The sequence below is a fragment of the Anolis carolinensis genome, unplaced genomic scaffold (assembly GCF_035594765.1).
Source record: "Anolis carolinensis isolate JA03-04 unplaced genomic scaffold, rAnoCar3.1.pri scaffold_12, whole genome shotgun sequence".
In the NCBI taxonomy this organism is placed as follows: domain Eukaryota; kingdom Metazoa; phylum Chordata; class Lepidosauria; order Squamata; family Dactyloidae; genus Anolis; species Anolis carolinensis.
This window is the reverse complement of record NW_026943823.1, coordinates 1,283,411-1,310,436: the sequence shown is the minus strand read 5'-3', so window position 1 is coordinate 1,310,436 and position 27,026 is coordinate 1,283,411. Positions and strand designations below refer to the sequence as shown.

At 38.3% G+C, this 27,026-nt stretch overlaps 2 protein-coding genes across 3 annotated transcripts; one reads left to right on the top strand and one right to left on the bottom strand.

The window, feature by feature from the left end:
• Positions 1 to 785: 785 nt before the first annotated feature.
• Positions 786 to 12,000, bottom strand: commd5 (COMM domain containing 5). 2 transcript variants are annotated; one of them, XM_062963842.1, is made up of 8 exons: positions 11,875 to 12,000; positions 9,569 to 9,737; positions 6,024 to 6,184; positions 4,640 to 4,668; positions 3,764 to 3,814; positions 2,698 to 2,793; positions 1,198 to 1,273; positions 786 to 1,021 (listed from the first exon to the last, which is right to left on the bottom strand). In XM_062963842.1, the coding sequence occupies exons 2-8, from the start codon at positions 9,726 to 9,728 to the stop codon at positions 920 to 922; spliced, it is 675 nt and encodes a 224-aa protein (XP_062819912.1). In that variant the 5' UTR covers positions 9,729 to 9,737; positions 11,875 to 12,000; the 3' UTR covers positions 786 to 919. The 2 variants fall into 2 exon arrangements, with proteins under 2 accessions (XP_062819912.1, XP_062819913.1); XM_062963843.1 differs by lacking the exon at positions 11,875 to 12,000 and adding an exon at positions 11,586 to 11,604.
• Positions 12,001 to 12,051: 51 nt separating this feature from the next.
• fam199x (family with sequence similarity 199, X-linked) lies at positions 12,052 to 22,486 on the top strand. The gene is made up of 6 exons (XM_062963840.1): positions 12,052 to 12,382; positions 16,033 to 16,252; positions 17,078 to 17,227; positions 17,405 to 17,566; positions 18,204 to 18,467; positions 19,386 to 22,486. The coding sequence occupies exons 1-6, from the start codon at positions 12,174 to 12,176 to the stop codon at positions 19,554 to 19,556; spliced, it is 1,176 nt and encodes a 391-aa protein (XP_062819910.1). The 5' UTR covers positions 12,052 to 12,173; the 3' UTR covers positions 19,557 to 22,486.
• The last annotated feature ends 4,540 nt before the right edge of the window (positions 22,487 to 27,026 follow it).

Genomic DNA, 27,026 nt, shown 5'->3' with positions numbered 1-27,026 from the left:
TGTGCAACGGGCAGAGGTTGAGCCGCTCGGTGGCAATGACACCCTTGCAAGGGAGGAAAAGGGCGTAGGTTATGCAAAATATAAACACAACAGGATAAAAATAAGAGACCCAACGTCGTCTGGATTCCCTGCAAAAGCAAAAACTTTTTCCCAAAAGTTTGGGAAAAGAGCGCGACTTTCCCCAGCATCTCGTGAGCCCTCGTCCTTACTTTGAAACGAATCGTTCTACTCCGGAAACTTCATTTTTTGAGCCACAAACTCGGTTTGTATTAATTGAGAGCCAATGAGATAATAGATATGCATTGAAAAACTATCACAAAACGTGCTGCAGGATGATGTCCCTCCCACAAAAACGAACTTTTTGGCACTTTAATAAACTTTTCCCCATGTTTTTATGAAAGAACCAATTAGGAAATGGCCTTTATAACCCAGGAACAGAAGTCATAGTGTTACATAGTGTAATAATAATAATAATAATAATAATAATAATAATAATAATAATAATAATAATAATAATAATAATAATATTGCTTGGGCAGAGCTGCTCCTTTTTGCCTGTCCCAAATCAAGAGAAAGGTCTCCAAAGTTGCTATTGGGATGATTTCTCCTTCAATAAACTTATAATTTTGCATAGTATTTTCAGAGTTCCTTCTTTGGTTCTGAAACCAAACTTTTCCATCTCTTTCCTTCTCGGTCGGTCACGAATGGAGACGAATCATCTGGAAAGGGCTTCTTGAAACGTTGGGGTGAATCATATGAAAAAAAGGAGCTTGTCGAGAAGGATAGCAATGCTTATCGTGATTTATAGTGAGATTAATAATAGTAATAATACTAAAGGTCGAGTTAAGAAAACACGGTCCAGAGTTGGAAATATTTACAGGCGATATTGCAATATATTGGTGGTTTTTGCTTTTGTTGCTCAATCCTGAATCCTGAGAACGCTCCTTTTCTCCAAGTCGTTCATCTCCTTCAAGATCAGAGCCACGTTGTACCGCAATTCTTGAAATTTTGCCACCGGCACCTGGGATACGGGAGGAATAATATTCACAGAAGTTAGGAATAATCTTACTGTATTATATGCAATGTGTAAATCAGTGTCATAATTAACAACTTAACACTTATACAGAGATATACAGATATCCGTGGCTCTGTATATAAGTCTCTTTTGGTCCCTGCTTGGCATCCAGAACCACTTACTTCAAAGCGATGGGCCGATCCGTCGGAGAGCTTCGCCTGCATCAGAATGGACGGCTGCAAGGCACGAGCCAGCGAACTGAAAGCAAGGGCACAAACAGTATAACTGAGAGGCAAATGTGAGTAGATCAATAGGTACTGCTCCGGCAGGAAGGTAACGGCGCTCCATGCAGTCATGCCAGTGGCCACATGACCTTGGAGGTGTCTACGGACAACGCCGGCTCTTCAGCTTAGAAATGGAGATGAGCACCAACCCCCAGAGTGTGAGTAGATCAATAGGTACTTCTCTGGCGGGAAGGTAATGGCGCTCCATGCAGTCATGCCAGTGGCCACATGACCTTGGAGGTGTCTACGGACAACGCCGGCTCTTCGGCTTAGAAATGGAGATGAGCACCAACCCCCAGAGTGTGAGTAGATCAATAGGTACTTCTCTGGCGGGAAGGTAATGGCGCTCCATGCAGTCATGCCAGTGGCCACATGACCTTGGAGGTGTCTACGGACAACGCCGGCTCTTCGGCTTAGAAATGGAGATGAGCACCAACCCCCAGAGTGTGAGTAGATCAATAGGTACTGCTCTGGTAGGAAGGTAATGGCGCTCCATGCAGTCATGCCAGTGGCCACATGACTTTGGAGGTGTCTACAGACAACGCCGGCTCTTCGGCTTAGAAATGGAGATGAGCACCAACCCCCAGAGTGTGAGTAGATCAATAGGTACTGCTCTGGTAGGAAGGTAATGGCGCTCCATGCAGTCATGCCAGTGGCCACATGACCTTGGAGGTGTCTACGGACAACGTCAGCTCTTCGGCTTAGAAATGGAGATGAGCACCAACCCCCAGTGTGTGAGTAGATCAATAGGTACTTCTCTGGCGGGAAGGTAATGGCGCTCCATGCAGTCATGCCAGTGGCCACATGACCTTGGAGGTGTCTACGGACAACGCCGGCTCTTCGGCTTAGAAATGGAGATGAGCACCAACCCCCAGAGTGTGAGTAGATCAATAGGTACTGCTCTGGTAGGAAGGTAATGGCGCTCCATGCAGTCATGCCAGTGGCCACATGACTTTGGAGGTGTCTACAGACAACGCCGGCTCTTCGGCTTAGAAATGGAGATGAGCACCAACCCCCAGAGTGTGAGTAGATCAATAGGTACTGCTCTGGTAGGAAGGTAATGGCGCTCCATGCAGTCATGCCAGTGGCCACATGACCTTGGAGGTGTCTACGGACAACGTCAGCTCTTCGGCTTAGAAATGGAGATGAGCACCAACCCCCAGTGTGTGAGTAGATCAATAGGTACTTCTCTGGCGGGAAGGTAATGGCGCTCCATGCAGTCATGCCAGTGGCCACATGACCTTGGAGGTGTCTACGGACAACGCCGGCTCTTCGGCTTAGAAATGGAGATGAACAACAACCCCCAGAGTCGGACACGACTGGACTTAATGTCAGGGGAAAACCTTTACCTTATTATTATTATTATTATTATTATTATTATTATTATTATTATTCTACCTGGACGAAATGGCCACATCCACCCTCCACTTGAGGTCTTCGATTTTGGGCAGATGGCTGGATTGGTTCTGCAGGGAAGCGTCAAGAGTCGGTCGCCTGTCGTGGGAGAAAACAAATACAGAAATAAGCCATAAAAATGACAGCAAGGCTGTATTTATGATGATGATGATGTTTATTTATGCTCCACTTTTTCTCTCCACAAGGAGACTCAAAGCTGTGATATTATTATTATTATTATTATTATTATTATTATTTGTACCCTGCTTTTTCTCTCCACAAGGAGACTCAAAGCTGCGATTTATTATTATTATTATTATTATTATTATTATTATTATTATTTGTACCCTGCTTTTTCTCTCCACAAGGAGACTCAAAGCTGCAATTTATTATTATTATTATTATTATTATTATTATTTATACCGTTTTTTTCTCTCCACAAGGAGACTCAAAGCTGCAATTTATTATATTATTATTATTGACACAATGACGTTGTATGACACAGCAAACAAGATAGATATGCTGGATTTCGTTTCACAAAACTACAAGTCGAACACTTCCCAAGCGTCTAGGACTGTGTGATGTATTTTCGGATGATGCGTGTAGATCCCAGCAGGGTGGCCTTTTGCAGTTATATTATTATTATTATTATTATTATTATTATTATTATTATTATTATTATTATTATTATTTATACCCTGCTTTTTCTCTCCACAAGGAGACTCAAAGCTGTGATTTATTATTATTATTATTATTTATACCCTGCTTTTTCTCTCCACAAGGAGACTCAAAAATGCGATGTATCTATTATTAGTATTAGAATGTATTATTATTATTATGTTTATGTTTATTTAAAAGAGATGGCTCTTGTCCTTTGTAAATGCAGATCTCTCCCTCTCGCCACATTACAGCTAAACCCATGATATTTAATTATATTCGGATGTTTTTAGATTTTAAAATGTATTGAAATGCTTTTAATGTAAAGCGCTTTTGTGTCTCCTCCGTGGAGAGAAAAAGCTGGGTATAAATAAATATAACAACAACAACAACACAAGTCAGTGCGACTAACCTGTTCCCAAAGGCCACCGTGGCAAAGTCCACAATGAAGTCTTCTGGGATCCTTAAAAAAAAGAGAGAGAAAAAAAGGATTTATTGAAGCCAACAGAGAAACAACTTTAATGTCAACCTGCCCCACAAAATGCTCAGAGGCGTCCTCATTAGTTGCTTCCAAAAGTTCCCCCAACTAAATTAATTAATAGGTACCACTCTGGCCAAGAACTAAATGTTAGAACTACCATATTTTCCGGCATATAAGATGACTTGTTAACCCAGGAAAATCTTTTCCAAAGTCATGGGTCGTCTTATATGCCGGAGGTTGGAGGGTGGAGTGGGAGGGCAGCAGCTACACCATGCATGAGCAAACTTGGAGGGGTAGTCTTATACGGCGAGTATATCTCAATACGGTTATTTTAGATCGAAAAGTTGTGGGTCGTCTTAATACGCCCCGTTGTCTTGTACGCTGGAAAATACGGTACACAAGGGACAGTGAAGAATGAACATAAACGTTGGGTTGTTGTATGTCTTTCGGGCTGTGTGGCCATGTTCCAGAAGCATTCTCTCCTGACGTTTCGCCCACATCTATGGCAGGCATCCTCAGAGGATGCCTGCCATAGATGTGGGCGAAACGTCAGGAGAGAATGCTTCTGGAACATGGCCACACAGCCCGAAAGACATACAACAACCCTGTGATCCCGGCCATGAAAGCCTTCGACAAAACATAAACGTTCATTAACAAATGTTCTGTTCCTGGTTTGAAAGTGTTATTCCTGTTTGATTGTCCTTCCTTTGAAAGGAGTTGTTCTGTTTTTGTGGCACAAACTAGGTTGAAGTTGTTGAGACTCAATGACGACGAAGCAACAACAACATCAATACAAAGCAGACCTACCTAAGCTCCTTTAAGTCTTCTCGAAAGACCTGCGGAGAGAATAAAAAAGGTGGAAAAAAGCAGAATTAAAGCCATGTTTCTGCAGTTTCCCCCAAATATTTGGGATATTACCACGTGGCCTGGGAAATACTTGTTTCTCCCCAAACAACGGCCTTCCAGAAGACGTATTTCATGGCATGAGCAGTCAAAATAATCCACTATTTTGCTTTCACAAGCCTTGTTTGCAAACACAAAGCCACCCCATCCATCTATTATGGGTAAAAAGGGAAATCTTCGATACATAGACGAAAGCCCTTCAACACCATATGGCCTCCCAGAGATAGGATAAGGCTTAATCCCATCATCCACTTAAGACTGTTGACAAGAGAGGGTTTTAGAGTCACTCTGGATACAGCTCACTTTTATTTTGCAGGAGCAAAACTGTCACAAATCCTGATAACTTGCTTTAAAATCACCTATATAAATATAATAAATTACAAATTATAAATAAATTATAGACACACGAATATACATACAATAAATTACAAATTATAAATAAATTATAGATAGACACACGAATATATACACTGCCAACAGAACCTCGGAAAATGTCAGTAGACATCTGTGGACATCATTCCACAGGTATGTGTGTGTGTGTATGTATGTATGTAGGTATGTGTGTGTGTCTGTGTTATATATATATATATATATATATATATATATATATAAAATAAATTACAAATTATAAATAAATTATAGACACACAAATATATACACTGCAAACAGAACCTCGGAAAATGTCAGTAGACATCTGTGGACATCATTCCACAGGTATGTGTGTGTGTGTATGTATGTATGTAGGTATGTGTGTGTGTGTGTGTGTTATATATATATATATATATATATATAAAATAAATTACAAATTATAAATAAATTATAGACACACAAATATATACACTGCAAACAGAACCTCGGAAAATGTCAGTAGACATCTGTGGACATCATTCCACAGGTATGTGTGTGTGTGTATGTATGTATGCATGTATGTAGGTATGTGTGTGTGTCTGTGTTATATATATATATAAAATAAATTACAAATTATAAACAAATTATAGATAGACATACAAATATATACACTGCCAACAGAATCTCGGAAGATGCCATTAGCCATACATGCAGGTGAAAACGTCAGGAGAGAATGCTACTGGGACATGGCCAGACAGCCCAAAAAAATCACAACAACCCAGTGATTCCGGCCATGAAAGCCTTCGACAACACAGTGCTCATTCATTTCCACCATGACCTGTAAATGTCGGAAAGGGAACGAGTCCAAATCCTCTGGAAGGAGGATTCAGGCGACGTCCTCCCACGGTATGTTGATTGACATGTGGGGCTTTGGACTCACGTCTTGCTTGAGAGAGGAAGTGGGGAGCCTCAGGGCTTCCCGGAGGAGCGTGTACATGCCGGAGAGGAGGACGGCGAGCTGCTGGCCGGAGAGGCCCGTGCTCTCCACAATCGCCCTGACCGACTCCTTGCAGTCCTTCCCTTCCAAGGCATTGACCGTGACTGTGGAGACGGAGAAAGGGAAAGGTTATAATAATAAGAAAAGATACTTGAAAATGCAATTGCAGAAGCAGAAGACCACGCTGCAAAGCAAAAGAGCCAAGCAAGGAAGCTGTGGCTCTGGGCTTGCAAAACTGTGGGGAACAACCCAACGTGAAGATCTCACATTCATAGGACCGTCTTAAACTCATGTCCGTCTGTATTAATAATAATAATAATAATAATAATAATAATAATACTTTATTTTTGTATCCTGCCACCATCTCCCCAAAGGGACTCAAGGTGGCTCACAATAATAACAATAATAATAATCATAATAAAAATAATAATTTATTTTTGTATCCCGCCAACATCTCCCCGAAGGGACTCGGGGTGGCTCACAATAATAATAATAATAATAATAATAATAATAATAATAATAATAACAATACTTTATTTTTGTATCCTGCCAACATCTCCCCGAAGGGACTCGGGGCGGCTCACAATAATAATAATAATAATAATAATAATAATAATAATAATAATACTTTATTTTTGTATCCCGCCACCATCTCTCCAAAGGGACCCGGGGCGGCTCACAATAATAATAATAATAATAATAATAATAATAATAATAATAATAATAATACTTTATTTTTGTATCCTGCCAACATCTCTCCAAAGGGACTCGGGGCGGCTCACAATAATAATAATAATAATAATAATAATAATAATAATAATAATACTTTATTTTTGTATCCTGCCAACATCTCTCCAAAGGGACTCGGGGCGGCTCACAATAATAATAATAATAATAATAATACTTTATTTTTGTATCCTGCCAACATCTCTCCAAAGGGACTCGGGGCGGCTCACAATAATAATAATAATAATAATAATAATAATAATAATAATAATACTTTATTTTTGTATCCTGCCACCATCTCCCCAAAGGGACTCAGGGCGGCTCACAATAATAATAATAATAATAATAATAATAATAATAATAATACTTTATTTTTGTATCCTGCCACCATCTCCCCAAAGGGACTCAGGGCGGCTCACAATAATAATAATAATAATAATAATAATAATAATAATAATAATAATACTTTATTTTTGTATCCCGCCAACATCTCCCCAAAGGGACTCAGGGCGGCTCACAATAATAATAATAATAATAATAATAATAATAATAATAATAATAATAATTTATTTTTGTATCCCGCCACCATCTCCCCAAATGGACTTGGGGTGGCTCACAACAACAACAACAATAATAATAATAATAATAATAATAATACTTTATTTTTGTATCCTGCCACCATCTCCCCAAATGGACTCGGGGCAGCTAACATGGAGCCAAGCCCAGAAAAAGACAAAGTGTAGACAAGTTAAAATATAAAACAAAACAATAAAATAGTAACCAATATAACAATCAAAAATGGATTCAAAGAAATAAATATAAAAATAAAACCATAAAACAAGATAAGAAGTTATAAAAACCATCCAGTTTCACCTGTCCTGTGTATTTTATAGAAATACATTTTAATATGTACCTTTATAAAAACTATATTTTAATATGCGTGTTTATAGAATTTTTGCAATGTTTGTGTGCTTTATATATTGACAAGGCTTTGTGTGTTTTGACCGACTGATTGATTGATGTCCCACTTTATTTTTCCATACGGAGACTCAAAGCGGCTCACAATTAAAAACATTACAACTGAAAATGTACAAATATACAATATTATCATTATATATTGTTATATATTATCAGTAGTGTTATAATTAATATATTGGTGTTATTATATTATAAGATTATAATAATAAGTATTGCATACAGTACTCTTATTGGACAAAGCATTAAACTAGACAGCATTTGCAACGATTTTTAAATACTTTGGGCAAAACATTCTTATTGACAGAAAGTATTTTAAATAGTTGCCAATGCTAGCAAGTGGATTGCTTTCTGTCTATCTTCCAGTTACATCAACAAAGCAAACAAATGGATGTGATGCATATGATAACAAAAATATGTCAAGAATGACTTCCTTTATTGTCATTAGGAGAGAACAACAACATAGTATCTTTAAGATCTTTTCTGAGCTTCTCCTATAACCCTCATTTAAAACCTTTAATTTAATAGATTATACATATAATACAATATATATTACATTGTATATATTATATTAAAACCTATCATATATATTATATATTGATCTCTTCTGAGCTTCTCCTATAACCCTCATTTAAAACCTTTAATTTAATACGTTATACATATAATACAATATATATTACATTGTATAAAATATATTATATTAAAACCTATAATATATATTATATATAATTAATACATTAATACCTATAGCGTATTATATATAATATAGTAAAACCTTTAACATATTATATAATTTATTAAAACCTATCTTAGATATAATATATTAACATCTTTAATATTAATAGTATATATATATATATATATATATATATATATATATACACACACACACACACACACACACACACACAATAAATTAAACCCTATATTCTATTACATATACAGTAGAGTTTCACTTACCCAACACTCACTTATCCAACGTTCTGGATTATCCAATGCATTTTTGTTGTCAATGTTTTCAATACAGTAGAGTCTCACTTATCCAACATAAACGGGCCGGCAGAATGTTGCATAAGCGAATATGTTGGATAATAAGGAGGCATTAAGGAAAAGCCTATTAAACATCAAATTAGGTTATGATTTTGCAAATGAAGCACCAAAACATCATGTTTTATAACAAATTTGGCAGAAAAAGTAGTTCAATACAAAGTAATGCTATTTAGTAATTAGTGTATTTATGAATTTAGCACCAAAATATCACGATGTATTGAAAACATTGACTACAAAAATGCGTTCGATAATCCAGAACATTGGATAAGCGAGTGTTGGATAAGTGAGACTCTACTGTATATACACAATTAATAAATTAAACCCTATATTCTATTACATATATTAAAAACTTTATTATATATTATATTAAATCTTATATTATATAAAATATATTACATAATATATTAAAAACCATTCATATAATATATTAATATATCTAAATAATATATTAAAGCCAATCATATATTGTATTATATTATTGTTGATACAGGGTTGTCTTGTGCATCCTATTCTTCCCAGCTAAGGCTCAACAGAATGAATGCATTCTGAGCATTGGAAAACAGCCCTGGCTCTGGAAAACAGGATTATGGGAGTTGTAGTTTGGCAGAGAAGGTGCAACTCTAACTCCCAGGACTCTATAGGATGCAGCCATGGCAGTTCAAGCGGTGCCAAACTGGATTAACTCTGCAGTGCAGATGCAAAGATATATTGAAGTGTCTCTCTGTGCATTTGCTGACCTTTGAGGAGCTTCCGGAAGGTCTCCTTGCCCACTTCCCGCAGGCTTTTGGCCATGGCTTCCACTTCGGGGGGCAACCGGGACCCCAAGAAACTGACCCTACTGCTGCTGTTGTTTGCATTGCTATCTATGGAGAGCCCCGCCTTGACCAAGGCCGCCATGGCGGCTGACTGCAAAAAGGAAATAAAGGGAAAAACCGCGATGCAAATGCAAGCTCCTCTTGCAAAAAAAAATCCCCGGGCTGCTTCCGGATTCCCGGGGAACGTTCCATTGCTCGCGCGCGGCCCCTGCCGGACAGATCAGGAAGTGCACGCAAGCACGAGTCAATCGATCTGCAGAAATATTCATAGAAATACAGTAGAGTCTCACTTATCCAACACTCGCTTATCCAACGTTCTGGATTATCCAACACATTTTTAAAGTCAATGTTTTAAAAAAATCTTGATATTTTGGTGCTAAATTTGTAAATACACTAATTACTAAATAGCATTACTTTGTATTGAACTACTTTTTCTGTCAAATTTGTTGTCTAACATGAAGCTTTGGTGCTTAATTTGTAAAATCATAACCTAATTTGATGTTTAATAGGTTTTTCCTTAATGTCTCCTTATTATCCAACATATTCGCTTATCCAACATTCTGCCGGCCCGTTTATGTTGGATAAGTGAGACTCTACTGTATATGCAGAAATATTAACAAAATATCTGCAGAAATAGTCATAGAAATATTGCAGAAATATTCATTAAATTAAATTACATTAAAATATCTGAAGAAATATTCATAAAATATCTGAAGAAATATTCATAAAACTATCTGCAGAAATATTCATAATAATACATGCAGAAAGGTTCCTAATAATATATGCAGAAATATTCATAGAAATATCTGCAGAAATATTCATAAAACTATCTGCGGAAATATTCATAAAAATATCTGCAGAAATATTCATAAAATATCTGCAAAAATAGTCAATAAAATATTTGCAGAAATATTCATAAAATATTGCAGAAATATTCATAAAATAGTGCAGAAATATTAACAAAATATCTGCAGAAATAGTCATAGAAATATTGCAGAAATATTCATTAAATTAAATTACATTAAAATATCTGAAGAAATATTCATAAAATATCTGCAGAAATATTCATAAAATAGCTGCAGAAATATACATAAAATATTTGCAGAAATATTCATAAAATATCTGCAAAAATAGTCATTAAAATATTTGCAGAAATATTCATAAAATATTGCAGAAATATTCATTAAATTAAATTACATTAAAATATCTGCAGAAATATTCATAAAATATCTGCAGAAATATTCATAAAAATATCTGCAGAAATATTCATAAAATATATGCATAAATGTTCCTAATTATATGCAGAAATATTCATAAAATATCTGCAGAAATATTCATAAAACTATGCAGAAATGGTCATAAAATATCTGCAGAAATATTCATAAAACTATCTGCAGAAATAGTAATAAAATATCTACAGAAATATTCATAAAAATATCTGCAGAAATATTCGTTAAGATATATGCAGAAATATTAATAAAATATATGCAGAAATGTTCATAAAAGTATCTGCATAAATATTCATAAAAATATATGCAGAAATGTTCATAATAATATATGCAGAAATATTCATAGAAATATCTGCAGAAATATTCATAACAATATCTGCAGAAATATTCATAAAATATCTGCAAAAATAGTCATAAATATTGCAGAAATAGTCATAAAAATATCTGCAGAAATATTCATAAAATATCTGCAAAAATAGTCATAAATATTGCAGAAATAGTCATAAAAATATCTGCAGAAATATTCATTAAATTAAATTACATTAAAATAGCTGCAGAAATATTCATAAAATATCTGCAGAAGTATTCATAAAATATCTGCAGAAATATTCACTGAATTAAATGACATTAAAATATCTGCAGAAATATTCATAACATATCTGCAGAAATATTCATAAAATATTGCAGAAATATTCACTGAATTAAATTACATTAAAATATTTGCAGAAATATTCATAAAATATCTGCAAAAATAGTCATAAATATTGCAGAAATAGTCATAAAAATATCTGCAGAAATATTCATTAAATTAAATTACATTAAAATAGCTGCAGAAATATTCATAAAATATCTGCAGAAGTATTCATAAAATATCTGCAGAAATATTCACTGAATTAAATGACATTAAAATATCTGCAGAAATATTCATAACATATCTGCAGAAGTATTCATAAAATATCTGCAGAAATAGTCATAAAATATTTCAGAATTATTCATAACCTATCTGTAGAAATACTCATGAAATATTCCTATTTCCGAAGCCTTCCCTCTGGGGTCCTGGCTGTTCTACCGCGTGTCACCCGCAGGGGGCGCAGTTCGTCCTCTCGGCCTGCAGGGGTCGCTGTGGGGAAAGAGGAGGCGAGCGCTGGCCTCGTTTTCCCTCGCGAGGAAGCGGAAGAGCGGCAGCGCGGCTTCCGTCGGCCCGGCCGGCGCCTGAGTCCTGTCATGGCGGCGGGCTGAGGCGGCCTTTCTTTCCGGCTTCCCGTGGCCTCGGGCTGTTTCCGCGCGCGTCCGCGGCCATGTCGGCGTGCGAGGAGGCGCAGAAGTGGGCGGCGGGAGAGGAGCCGTGCTTCTCCACGCCCACGCCGCCCTCGCGGCTCGCACTGGGCCTGGGCCTCGGGGAGGAAGGCCCGGCCGGGCTGGACGTCAGCGACTTCGGGTGCCACCCCGCCGCCGCCTCGTCCTCCTGCCACCGCACGGACCCGCTCCGGCGCCTCCACGCCCACCGGTACGCGCCTCAGGAAAGCGGGCGGGCCTCGGGGAGGAGGGTAGGCCTCAAGAGCCAGAATATACCAGGCCTCCTTCATTGACACGCCGCTGAATAAATCCCCGCATTGTCTGCTTTGATCTGGGTTATATGGCAGTGTGGACTCGGGGCCTTTCCACGCAGCCCTATATCCCAGAACAGGGGTCCCCAAACTTTTGAAGCAGAGGGCCGGTCCACAATCCTTCAGACTCTTGAGGGGCCGAATTATCATTTGAAAAAAAAAATCCTATGCATACTGCACATGTCTTATTTGTAGTGCAACAACAACAACAACGAAAAAACAATACAATATTTAAAAATGAAAACAATTTTAACCAACATAAACCTATCGGGATTTCAATGGAAAGTGTGAGCCTGCTACTGGCCAATGAGATAGTCAAGTTAATTAGGATTGTTGTTGTTGTGTGCCTTCAAGTCATTTCAGACTTTGGCCGAGCCTAAGTCTAAAATTAATTATTTATTTACTGCATTTATTTACCACATTTATACCCCACCCTTCTCACCCCGAAGGGGACTCAGAGCAGCTGTATGTACATACAATATATTACATTATTAGCATAATACAATATTAGCATTATATATTACTATATTGAACTATACCATTATACTATTATATAATATGTAATATATAATATATAATTAATATTATTATATGGTATTACTATTAGTATTATATTGTATAACATAATATTATTATCAATATTATATGTATATACAATATATTATATTATTAAAACTGATATAAAAATATTATATTACAAAACTGAGGGCAGGGGCCAGGTAAATGACCTTGGAGGGCCGCATCCGGCCCCCGGGCCTTAGTTTGGGGACCCCTGTCCCAGAATATCAAGGCAGAAAATCCCACATTTTCTGCTTTAAATTAGAATATATGGCAGTGTGGACTCAAATAATAATAATAATAATAATAATAATAATAAAACTTTATTTATATACCGCCCTATCTCCCGGATGGGACTCAGGGCGGTTTACAGTCATAAAAGCAACACAACATTACATAACGACATAACACACATTATTAAAGAAGGTAAAATAATACAATTATAACAATAAATCACACTTACATGATCAGATCAAGGGGACGGGAACCATAAACCCAATATATTAAAATGTATCATTTTAGGATAGGGAAATCTTGTGCAATGTATTCAGGCTCAGAAATCGGCGGTAGTCCAATATAATTACTCAAAAGCCTGCCGACACCACCAGGTATTCAGTTCCTTACGGAAATTGGACAATGTAGGGGATTCCCTGATCTCTTTTGGCAATGCATTCCAGAGCCGGGGGGCCACTGCCAAGAAGGCTCGTTCCCTCGTCCCCACCAGCCGCACTTGAGACGGTGGTGGGAGCGCGAGAAGAGCCTCCCCGGAAGATCTCAAGGTCCGCACTGGCTCATAGGAGGAGATGCGATCACGGAGATAGGTAGGGCCCAAGCCGTGTAGGGCTTTATAGGTCAAGACCTGCACCTTGAATTGGGCCCGGCCACACAGCCCTATCTCCCAGAATATCAAGTCAGAGAATCCCACATTTTCTGCTTTAAACTAGAATGTATGGCAATGTGGACTCAGATATCCCAGTTCTAAGCAGATATTGTGGGTTTTTTTTTTCTGCCTTGATATTCTGGGATAGAATAATTTATTTATTTATTTATTTACAGCATTTATATTCCGCCCTTCTCACCCCGAAGGGGACTCAGAGCGGATCACATTACACATATATTTATTTTATTTATTTATTAGCTACATTTATATGCCGCCTTTCTCACCCCGAAGGGGACTCAGAGCGGCTTACAAATTAAATTTACATACAATATTATATTAGCATAGTACAATACTGGTATATAGGCAAACATTCAATGCCTTTTAACATAAAACAAGGACAAACAAACATAGGCTCCGAGCGGCTTCGAACTCATGACCTCCTGGTCAGAGTCATTCATTGCAGTTAATTACAGCTGGCTTGCTCTCCCGCCTGCGCCACAGCCCGGCACATAAATAATATTTATTATAAAATATTTTATAATAAAAGATTCGAGCCTCCGGTGGCTCAGTGTGTTAAAGCACTGAGCTGCTGAACTTGCAGACCAAAAGGTCTCAGGTTCAAATCCCGGGAGCGGAATAAGTGCCCGCTGTTAGCCCCAGCTCCTGCCAACCTAGTAGTTTGAAAACATGCCAAATGTGAGTATTTATTTATTTATTTATTTACATCACTTTTACCCCGCCTTTCTCTCCGAGGAGACTCAAAGCGGCTTACAGTAAATGGCAAAAATTCAATGCCTAAAAACAATGTAAAAACAACAATTCATATAAGTAGATCAATAGGTACCGCTCCGGCAGGAAGGTAACGGCGTTCCATGCAGTCATGGCGGCCACAAGACCTTGGAGGTGTCTACGGACAACGCCGGCTCTTCGGCTTAGAAATGGAAATGAGCACCAACCCCCAGAGTCAGTCACAACTGGACTTAACATCAGGGGAAACCTTTACCTTTACCTAATAAAATAATAAAACTTTATTCATACCCCGCCACCATCTCCCCACGAGGACTCGGGGCAGCTTACATGGAACAGAGGCCCAAACAACGTGAGGGCAAAATATAAGCAACATAGTACAAATCACAATATAAAAAAGATAACACAGTAATACAATATATCAATTAAAACAACAATACAGGATAAAAATTGCATTTAAAACACATAAATGGTAAGACCATAATAAATACAGGATAGATTATTAAAAAACCCCTGGGGCTGATTAATTAATGACTGTCTCACCGAAGGCTGTGTGGAAGGGCCCTCTAATATATGGCAACATAGACTCGGGGCCCTTTCACACGGCTGAATAAAATCCCACATTTTCTTTGAACTGTGTGATTTGAGCTCTATAACCCAGTTCGAAGCAGATATTGTGGATGATCTGCCTTGATATTCCAGGCTATATGGCTGTGTCTATTCTGTCTATGACCTGAGGTCCCTTCCGCACAACTGTATCCAATCCATATTGAACTGCACAATATGGCAGTGTGGACTCAGGCCTCTTCCAGACAGGCCCAATATCCCAGGATCTGATCCCAGATTTTCTGTTTATCCCAAATTATCTGACAATGCAGACTCAGATAACCAGTTCAAAGCAGATATTGTGGGATTTTCTGCCTTGATATCTTGGGTCATATGGCTGTGTGTCCACTACCAGATAACCCAGGAGATCAAGGCAGAAAATCCCACAATATCTGCTTTGAACTGGAAGATATGGCAGCATGGACTCAGATAACCCAGTTCAAAGCAGATACTGTGGATTTTCTATCTAGATATCCTGGCTGATTTGTGAAGTATTGTACCTTGAAACTGTTAGCCAAACATGTAAAGATCAATGAGTGACAGTTTCACTGATTTGTTCTTTAGTCGGCTTTGTGGGAAGTATTTCCCGGAAATGCAGATGCCTGAAGACTGCTTGAGTTCTAGTGATGGGCTGTTCACTGTTGATGTTTGTGTGTCCCAGCTTTTAATTCCAAATAAGCTAGCTGTCTTTAGGCGAAGCATGAGGTGCTCCCCAAGGACTGAGTTTAACAGTGGGAGCTCTTTCATTCTGTTTTGCAGGTGGAACTTGACCTCATGCGGCACAAGTGTAGCAAGTTCCGAATGCAGCGAAGAGCTCTTTTCTTCCGTTTCGGTCGGCGACCAGGACGATTGTTTCTCCCTGTTGGACGACCAGGAGTTGACGTCCTTTGACTTGTTTCCAGAGGGGAGTGTCTGCAGCGATGTCTCTTCCTCCATCAGCACGTATTGGGACTGGTCAGACAGCGAGTTTGAATGGCAGGTAAAAATATGCAGTCTTGATTAATCTACAAAAAATGTCCAAATATAGTACTTCTATCAAATTTTGGAGATATAACATTGAATAGCCAAAAAATGGAAAGAAAATTATGAATACGAAATAGATGACTGGCACAAAGAAGTGCGGAACATTGCAATAAACGATACACTGACTTGAGAAATAAAATACAAAAAGGGATTAAAGAAAATAAATGCTTTTGAAGCAATATAGGGTGAATATATATATTTGCCCTTGCAGATGGCCAATTCTCTCACTCCAGAAGCAACTTGCAGTTTCTCAAGTCGCTCCTGACACAAAAAAAAATTGTCAATCTAAAAGGAATAAAATTAGATTATCACACATTAGCATTTTGGATAAGAAGTCAATATGCAAATTATTTATTTTAAGGATGAATCAATGTCCCATGGGTGGTGGGTCCACGTCAAGATTACATGACTAATTGATTTATTGTATGTTTTGTGTTAATGTTAATTATTAGTTATTATTATTTGGATTTTATTTTGTTTGCTACAGCTTATGTAATCATATTTTGGTAAATCAAATGGTTCATTCTCTGGTCTTAAATTCATTTCAGAAATACCAGGATTTGAATTCATTTTATATTGTGTGTGTGTGTTTTAATTGCTAAATGCTAGAGAAGATATAGAATCAGTGGCAACTTAGTAAATTGGCACCTATGTAAATGCTATTTGTTCTGTTTTAAGTGGAATGTATGTTTTGATTTCACCTTTCAATTCGTGTCCCCTCGTGCTTTGTTGAGATGCTTCATTCTGAAATCTGAGTTCCTTTTTTTCCTGCCATTATCAGTTGCCTGGCAGTGACATTGCAAGCGGAAGCGACGTGCTTTCGGACATCATACCCAGCATCCCAAGCTCACCTTGCCTGCTTCCAAAAAAGAAAAACAAACACCGGAATCTCGATGAACTCCCATGGAGTGCAATGACTAACGATGAACAGGTAAGGCTTTGCAGGTGCAGGATGTAGCAGCCTTCATCTTTATCTCTTTATAGGAAACTTTATAGGTTACTTTTTAACTTCTATGTTTATACACATATTTGTTTTGCACACACAGAGAAACACTGTATAACTAAACAATGGCCTATATACAGTACTAACCAACCCTTTTTATTTTAGGTTGAATATATTGAGTATCTGAGTCGCAAAGTCAGCACAGAGATGGGGCTTCGAGAGCAGCTGGATATTATTAAAATCATTGACCCCACTGCTCAGATTTCTCCAACAGACAACGAGTTTATTATCGAACTCAACTGCCTGACTGATGAAAAGCTGAAACAGGTATGTTAAAACTGGGATGTATTTTTAAATCAAATGTTGGGTTTTCTTGATATGTAATAGTGCTTTAATGCACCCACCTATAAATAAATACATTGTTATTCCAAGATACTGCAAAGTAGTCTTGGCTTCTTTAATAGTTTCATATGGCATAGTGCAAGCTAGAATTGAGCATATGATTATTTTTATTTATTTATTTATTAGCGACATTTATATCCCGCCCTTCTCATCACGAAGGGGACTTAGGGCGGCTTACAAGTTATATATACATACAATATATTATAGTATTAGTATAGCACAATATAAACACTATATAAGCATTATATATTATTATATTGTACTATACAACTATATTGCAATATTATTAGTACTATTACATGTAGTATATACAATTATAATAGTGTATTATTATTATTACATTGTATTATATCATATTATTTTCAATATTATATGTATTTACATATGATTAGGTTTCATATTGGAGAAGAATTTTTAAAGCATCAGTTTATTAGAACAACCAAATAGTAGTCTAATAATAAAAGCCAAAGGCAAAGAGCCAATCACAGCAAACTTTGAAACTGAAGGGCCGTAAAAGCTTGGCTCAAGTTTTGGAAATGTAAGCTTTTGTGCTTGTGTATAGGTCAGGAATTACATCAAGGAGCACGGCCCTCGGCAGCGGTCGGCGAGGGAGAACTGGAAGCGGAGCGGCTACAGCTGCGGGAGTGCCAGCGGGGTCAGCGGGGCCAGTGCCAGCAGCAGCAGCGCCAGCATGGTCAGTTCTGCCAGCAGCAGCGGCGGCTCCAGCGCCGGCCACTCGGGCTCCAACTCCAGCGCCAACATGAGCCGGGCCCACAGCGACAGCAACCTCTCCACCAGCGCCGCCGAACGCATCCGGGATTCAAAAGTAAATGCTTTGCCCTCTGGTCATACTGGAGTTGATTTATCATTTAAAAAAATCTCCAAATCAGTATTACTTCAGTTTAATAATAATAATAATAATAATAATAATAATAATAATAATAATTTTATTTTTTACCCGCCTCTCCTTGTGGCTTGAGGTGGGTTATAGCACAGTCAAAATACACAAGCATTGCCAAAATTCTGTAAACATATGTGTGTGTGTGTGTGTGTGTGTGTGTATGTGTATATATATATATAATGATATTTAATTCTGTTTTCATGTTTATATATTTGATTGTTTTAAATTGTGTTGAAATGTACAATTGTACTACACTTTTAGTCTTCTTGTGGAGAGAAAACGTAGGGCATACATTATTATTATTATTATTATTATTATTTTGCCAACTGCAAAAGGCCACCCTGTTGGGATCTGCGCGCATCATCCGAAAATACATCACACAGTCCTAGACACTTGGGAAGTCTTTGACTTGTGATTTTGTGATATGAAATCCAGAATATCTATCTTGTTTGCTGTGTCATAATAAAATAATAATAATAATAAATAATATTTTCTGTATTATTCCATGTTCTTGTCTTCTCCTCCAGCTCTTATTCATTAAAGGTTCATCTTGATTTTTCTTATTTTTAAAACTCTTTTTGCTCTTTTATCAAATTTTAGTTATTGCCTAAATATAATCCAAAGGTTTAGTTTCATCTGTTAGTTAGTAAATTATTACTGTGCAGATAGTGTGTATCACTGTCATTCTTTCCCATGCAAACAATCCAAATTAGAGGTACCAACCCCTCCATTATCCTCCACTATAAGAGATTCTTAAGTGAGGGGTTAATAAGTATTACAAAGTGTATGTGAGTGTGTGTGTATGTATTTTATATGGTAATAATAGTATTTTTATGTCGACAGAAACGTTCTAAGCAACGCAAACTGCAGCAAAAGGCTTTGCGCAAGAGGCAGCTGAAGGAGCAGCGGCAGGCCCGGAAGGAGCAGCTGAGCGGCTTGTTCCTCAACGAGGAAGTCCTTTCTCTCAAAGTGACTGAGGAGGACCACGAAGGAGACGTGGACGTTTTGATGTGAGAGGAAGCGGGTGGTCGTTGTCGGCGTTCTTTCTAAGCCTTAAACCCTATTCATATTTTTTACGTGCGTACGCCTATTCCAAACTTTCGGTTGGAGTTGGGACTCGCTGTTGCGTCTCTCCTACATCGCTCGGTTTTGTTTATGTTAAAAGAATTGATTATTTTCCCCAATTGATAAAAGAGAGGGTATTCTTTAAAAAAAATCCAGGCTAATCTAGTTTGCTTTCAAGTGTTGGCATATTCTGTTTAAAGCTTCAGTCTGGGAACATTGGAGAACGGATGTGTTTCTTGGATCAAAAGGTCTCTGCTGTCTGGCCTCCAACTCATTTAGGACTGTTTGCAGGAATCACTAACATCTTTTCTCCTTTGCTGTTGGGAATATATCCAAGCATTGTGCTGCAGGGAAGTCCTTTAGAGATGACCGCTGGCCATCTAATGAATGCATGACTTAGGAAATGTCAACAAAACATCCAGTATCTGCAATGTATAGTGATCTGCAAGGGTCTCTTGTCAAACCAGCATTTTTCTGCTTGTTGAAGGCTTTCATGGTTGGAATAATTGTGCTTTTTTTGGGCTGTATGGCCACATTTTAGAAGCATTCTCTCCTGACATTTCATCCACATCTATGGCAGGCATCCTCAGAGTTTGTGAGGATGTCTGCCATAGATGTGGGTGAAACGTCAGGAGAGAATGCTTCTGGAACATGGCCATACCCTGGAAAACTCACAGCAACTCATTTTTCTGCTTGTTAGGAAGTGGAAAAGCTATTTGAGATTATTAGTCAGTGCTGAGCCTGGAGGGAGGGTCGTTGCATTATAATGTGCAATCCTGATTTAGTATGATAAAGAAATGGTAAAGCATGCCTAGTAGAAAAAAATCACATTTTTCTCCCTGTGCATAGATGTTTTTTCCCGTAGTTTCATGGTGCCTTAACATTATTTGAGACGTTTAAATGGAGAAAAAAAAACAGATTAAAAGGAAAAGAAAGCAGATCCTTCACAAAGTGTTTATTAACCCATTCACATTTTCAAAAAGAAAAAAAGCCTAGCTGCTGTCTTACAAACTTGCCTGGTTTCTGATTTCGTAAATAGGAGTCTTGGATTTTTAAAAAGCTGATTTCATTCCCATGCAATCCTCTCGTGCTTAATTTAAAGCAAATCGCAGGTAGGCTACGTCGAAATTTTGCTGCCTAAAATTCAGTGACAAATCTTTTTAAGCATTTGAAGCCGCCCGGGATTCTGGCCGCTCAACACTGTTTTAATTTTCCAACTACTTGGAGTTTTGTTCATGTTTCTGTTATAATTGGTAAATGTGCACCAATGGGACATCGGTTACCAGTCCACATTGTCCAAAATAGACGTAAGTGGCTTTGTGTCGTGTGGCTTTCTTTTAAAATATCCGAGCATTGGCGACTTTTTAAAGATTTGGGAGCAAAATTCAAGATCCAGATAAGACATTGTGTTTAGTTTCTGATTTTGTGTCTAGAGGTGCAAAGGCCTGGGAAAAAAATGGGAAAATTGATTTTTAAAACCCTGATTTTTTTCCCCCAGGCCTTCCCATCTCTATTTGTATCCTATTTCTTCAGCCCTTTGTGATCTAGATAAGTTGCTTAATCAATATAAAACAGTTGATATTTTGTTCTGTTGAGCGTCGGAAAGCCTGATTGGAAAATGTTTTTCTCTGAATATGGATATCTGTTTATGTTTTTGTAAGTCTCTGCGTTCAGTTTCTCGCTTTTCTAGGATAGGCATGGGCCAACCTTGGCCCTTGAGGTGTTTTGGACTGCAACTCCTATCATTCCTAACAGCCTCAGGCCCTTTCCTTTTCCCCCTCAGCCGCTTAAGCGGCTGAGGGGGAAAAGGAAGGGGCCTGAGGCTGTTAGGAATGATAGGAGTTGCAGTCCAAAACACCACGAGAGCCCAAGTTTGCCCATGCCTGTTATCAAAACTCATTTTCAAGCAGCTGCAAACCGAAGTCAATGATATTATATTCCGATTCTTTATCCAATTCGTGACATTTTTGGTTATTATTATTATTATTTTTCTACATGATGATCAAAGAAAATCTGTAAAGTTTTCCAGAAAATAATAATATCTCTATCATAGAAAACTGTGTATATATATGAATGTAAAATCCTTATAAAGGCTGGTGAACAGTAGTTGTAGAAAATCTTAGAGCGCATTATTTCTTATTGACGACGACAACAACAACAAGAGCTATTTACTCATATCTTCTTCTTCCCTTTGGGCAGAGCAATAGTTGGCACATTTGCCCCTGAAAATATCTTACACAGTGGCCTTATGGCTGTCATTTAAACACGACTTTTCATTCTTTGCTGTGCTTTGCACAAAAATTTGGGCAAATTTTCCCAGAAATGATGCCGGAGCAGGCCGTGAACATGACTTGAATTCTAGTCATTGTATTGGCCCGGAACACGTGACGAAGGAAGGAGAGAAATGCATGTTTCAAGTAGGTTTTGCGACATAGTTGAGAATCACTTAATAACAGCCAATGGTATTGGCGTCCTAAAGATGACGTATTTCATAACCAAAGCAAAAGAGGAGAATATAATCCAGATGGTTTAAAAAAGATATAGATAGATATCTATATATATATATATATATAGATAGATATATATTAAATCTGGACTGTTTTTCCAGAATTTCTTCTAAGGAAATGTATGCTGAAATGCAATTGTAAATACAACTGTTCACTGTACATTCTGTATCTATCTACTTGCTATAATGTTAATAGGATATCTCCCTTCTTTCTTTCTCTTTTGATGTTGTGAAGGATTTAACAAACAATTATAAAATACTGGCAAATGTCTTACTCCCTCCCTCTCCCCGTTAAACTCTAATTGTATTTGAAGATAGTCACACAAATATGGTAGTTTGGGATGGCATTAAAAACGAGACTAACCTAATGCAACTGGTTGTGTGCGGTGTCGTGTTTGGAAAGGATCTGGCAACGTGGATTCAGGTTGTTTGTGTGCAAGCGGGTCCCCGATCCTTGTTTCCCACTGTTTCAAATTGAGCTTGATGTTTTGTCAGAAAGACAATGAAAGAGAGGAAATTGAAAGTATTCTTTTCCTGTGTAATGAGTTTCTTTTGGAAGAGATTTAAATAGCAAGTTGCTGAAACAAGGAAAATCCTGTCTTGTGTTGTCACTAAGATTGGCTTCTCAAGGTGCTTCGAATGCGATTTTCCTGCTTCTTGGCAGAATGGGGTTGGACTGGATGGCCCACTTTATGATTCTAGGTGTTGAAATGCACAATAATGGAGACTCTGGCCTCAAGCTCTGCAGGGCAAACATTATGATAGTTTTCAATGTGAAGAAAACTTTCGGTCAAGGATCAGTTCTGAGATTTTGAAATGTCAAGTGGGACTAGCTTTGTAAGACAACTCTTCACTTTGTCTTTCAAAATACCATGCTTTTACTTACACTTATAAGTTTATAAGAAAGTAATAAACAACAACAACGGTGGCTCCCATCCGTAGAATCAGAGTATTGGCAGAGTAATAACCATAAGTGCCTTTGGAGGTTGCAACGCTTCTGCAAGAAGGTTAACTGGGTTGGTTTTTGTGTCTTGGATGGAGTTGGGAGTTGACATTTACCTCTCTGTTCTTCATGATGAAATGAACTTGTTTTTTAAAAAAGCAGTAAATATTCCTTTTTAAAAGCAATCCATTTGCTTCCTTTTAAAAAGGACGGATCTGCAAGGACAGGAGGGGAAGGAGGGATGCTTTGTGCACCGCCTTCTGATGCCTTCGAGCTGATCAATTCACCGACAGATAAAGCTATTTGCCGACTGATAAAACCAGTAATTTATGGCCCTGAATGTGCGTGTATTAAAATCCAGAAATGTCCCTGATTGCCTGGAAAACAAGCGTTAATGCCATCCTGGATAACGCTGGGATTCGCTGATCTGTTTGCACAACAGCCTCTCGGATGAAGAGTGCCAAAATGTGTCCAAGGAGGTCATCACTTGAGCTTAATGGCACACCAATTTCCGTCCGGTGCTGACGTTGGAGGCCAACGACAACATCACAAATGCATTAGCTCTTCAATGCGGAGCTCCGACCTGGATCTTAGGAACATCGATGTCTGATTAATCATTTTACTTAATGACTCCCATGATCGCAGCACCGCAGAAATGCACTGTTTGCTTGGTGGCATTAAGTCCATTTATCATCGGGGAGAAGGGTTTGAAAAATGTTCTGTTCCTGGTTTGAAAGTGTTGTCCCTGTTTCATTGTGCGGTCCTTGCTTTGAAAGTTGTTGTTATACCCAGAAACTTTGTTTTTGTGGCTTGAATTGGTTGAGACTCGATGGGATAATACAGCGCGGTCATCGCAGATGCTTAGAGACAAATGCTTTTTGCAAATGAATCAGTGCGCCTTCTTGACAAGAGGTCAAGGGCAAAGAAATGTGCTATTTGTATTTTCTCCCCCCTCCCCAATGGCAGGTTTTCAAGGGGGTCCGAACTGACAAGCCTGTCATTGTAACTTCGTTTATTTCAATTAGTAAAATCTTTGGAGTGAACGCCTCCCATGAGTATTCTCCAAAGAGGAAAAAATCCACTTTCTTCAGGTGTCACAAATGTCATTTCACTTGGTAGATGCTTCTAAGGACATCATTTTAAAAGGCCAACGGTGATCAAGGTAATCATAAGTCCAAAGTAGATGGAAGCACCAATAATAATAATAATAATAATAATAATAATAATAATAATAATAATAATAATAATAATCCTTGCAGCCCATGAGCAAGCCATCAGAACAAATGCAATTAAGGCCAAGATCGAAAAATCAGCTGATGACCCAAAATGCAGACTGTGCAAGGAAACCGACGAAACCATTGATCATATCCACAGCTGCTGTAAGAAAATTGCAAAGACAGACTACAAACAGAGGCGCAACTATGTGGCCCAAAGGATTCATTGGAACTTATGCCTCAAGTACCACCTCCCAGCAGCAAAGAACTGGTGGGATCACAAACCTGCAAAAGTCTTGGAAAATGAGCATGCAAAGATACTGTGGGACTTCCGAATCCAGACTGACAAAGTTCTGGAACACAACACACCAGACATCACAGTTGTGGAAAAGAAAAAGGTTTGGATCAATGATGTCACCATCCCAGGTGACAGTCGCATTGACGAAAAACAACAGGAAAAACTCAGCCGCTATCAGGACCTCAAGACTGAACTGCAAAGACTCTGGCAGAAACCAGTGCAGGTGGTCCCGGTGGTGATGGGCACACTGGGTGCCGTGCCAAAAGATCTCAGCCGGCATTTGGAAACAATAGACATTGACAAAATTACGATCTGCCAGCTGCAAAAGGCCACCCTACTGGGATCTGCGTGCATCATCTGAAAATACATCACACAGTCCTAGACACTTGGGAAGTGTTCGACTTGTGGTTTTGTGATACGAAATCCAGCATATCTATCTTGTTTGGTGTGTCATAATAAAATAATAATAATAATAATAATAATAATAATAATAATAATAATAATAATAATAATAATAATACTTTATATACTGCTCTATCTCCTCGGGGGACTCAGGGCGGTTTCCAACGTGATAAAAACAGCATAATAAAATACATATAATAGACAGAACCATACAACAATTTAAAATAATACAAGTAGCAGCCATAAGTACACAACATATGATCCAAGCCATAACGAGCAGCGTATCTCGTAACGCCGGCCCATTGAATTTCCATTTTGTGTCTCTATTTAAAGAGCGGCATTATCACGGCCCATTTCCTGCCAGATCCGTGTATTTGCCCGCGCGGCGGGAGGCAGGACACTTTCGGGCCCCAAAGAAATGATTATCTCCCAGCAAATTACTCCTAACTCCATTACGGAATACTAAGCGCCTGCTCCTCCCGTGTTTGCTGTCCCTGAGATAACGTTGCCATTTATTTATTTGGTTTGTCCCGTCTGCCTGGGTGACCCCCTTCGAGTCCAGGGAAGGCCATAAACCAACAACCGCATTAGATCTGCCTCCGAGAACCAAGTTTGATAATTATTGATGTGGACGGGTGTCAAGATGTACAGTAGCCGCGTTGTCGCTTTGATGGCTCTCCAAACGGATAATGGCGCATCGTTTTCACGGCTGATTGACTGCTAATTCCCCTCTAATAAGAGCGCTATCAGGAGAAAGTGCCCGAGTTCTTTGCCCTCCTCCTCCTCAAACAAAGGAAGCCATTCGTGAAATGATTTAAAATTTGTTTAGATTGCTTCTCAGGTTGATTTTCCCCCTCCCTCCCTTTTAAAGCCAGTTGTGTGTTGTCCTTTCCAGAGGTTTCCTACAAATCTAAACAATGGTGTTATTTTTAAAAATTGTTATTATTATTATTAATAATTTTTTTCATGTCAGGAGTGACTTGAGAAACTGCAAGTCGCTTCTGGTGTGAGAGAATTGGCTGTCTGCAAGGATGTTGCCCAGGGGATGCCTGGATGTATTGATGTTTTTATCATCCTTATTATTTTACTCTATTATTATTAAAAGGATACATAAGCATATTTACATTGAAGGAGATGAGTATAATTTTTTTTTGTGTCAGGAGCAACTGGAGTTGCTTCTGGAGTGAGAGAATTGGCCGTCTGCAAGGACGTTGCGCAGGGGATGCCTGGATGTTTTGATGTTTTTATCATCCTTATTATTTTACTCTTATTATTAAAAGGATACATAAGCATATTTACATTGAAGGAGATGAGTATAATTTTTGTGTGTGTCAGGAGCAACTGGAGTTGCTTCTGGAGTGAGAGAATTGGCTGTCTGCAAGGACGTTGCCCAGGGGACGCCTGGATGTTTTGATGTTTTTACCATCCTTGTGGGAGGCTTCTCTCATGTCCCCGCATGGAGCTGGAGCTGACAGAGGGAGCTCATCCGTGCTCTCCCCGGGTGGGATTCGAACCGGGCAGCTTTCAGATCAGCAACCCAAGCTTCAAGTCACAAGACTTTAATCCACTACGCCACTGGGGGCTCCATATTAATATATAATAATAATAATAATAATAATAATACAATTTTATTTATATTCTGCCCTGTCTTCCAAAAGGAACTCGGCAGATTCCAACAAGCTGAAAAGGCAAACATTCAGTGCCTCAATACAACAACAAATACAGTAGAGTCTCACTTATCCAACACTAGCTTATCCAACATTCTGGATTATCCAACGCATTTTTGTAATCAATGTTTTCAATACATCATGATATTTTGGTGCTAAATTTGTAAATACAGTAATTACTACATAGCATTACTGCGTATTGAACTACCTTTTCTGTCAAATTTGTTGTATAACATGATGTTTTGGTGCTTAATTTGTAAAATCATAACCTCATTTGATGTGTAATAGGCTTTTCCTTAATCCCTTCTTATTATTCAACATATTCGCTTATCCAACGTTCTGCCGGCCCGTTTATGTTGGATAAGTGAGACTCTACTGTACAAACATAA

Excerpts from the sequence above, each read along its gene's own strand:
- commd5 (XM_062963842.1), bottom strand. The coding sequence starts at position 9,728 with ATGGCGGCCTTGGTCAAGGCGGGGCTCTCCATAGATAGCAATGCAAAC. Across the intron at positions 6,185-9,568 it reads CTTCCGGAAGCTCCTCAAAG|TCACGGTCAATGCCTTGGAA; the intron begins GTCAGCAAATGC and ends CCGTCTCCACAG. Across the intron at positions 1,274-2,697 it reads GATGTGGCCATTTCGTCCAG|TTCGCTGGCTCGTGCCTTGC; the intron begins GTAGAATAATAA and ends CCTTGCTTTCAG.
- fam199x (XM_062963840.1), top strand. The coding sequence starts at position 12,174 with ATGTCGGCGTGCGAGGAGGCGCAGAAGTGGGCGGCGGGAGAGGAGCCG. Across the intron at positions 17,567-18,203 it reads CTGATGAAAAGCTGAAACAG|GTCAGGAATTACATCAAGGA; the intron begins GTATGTTAAAAC and ends GCTTGTGTATAG. Across the intron at positions 18,468-19,385 it reads AACGCATCCGGGATTCAAAA|AAACGTTCTAAGCAACGCAA; the intron begins GTAAATGCTTTG and ends TTATGTCGACAG.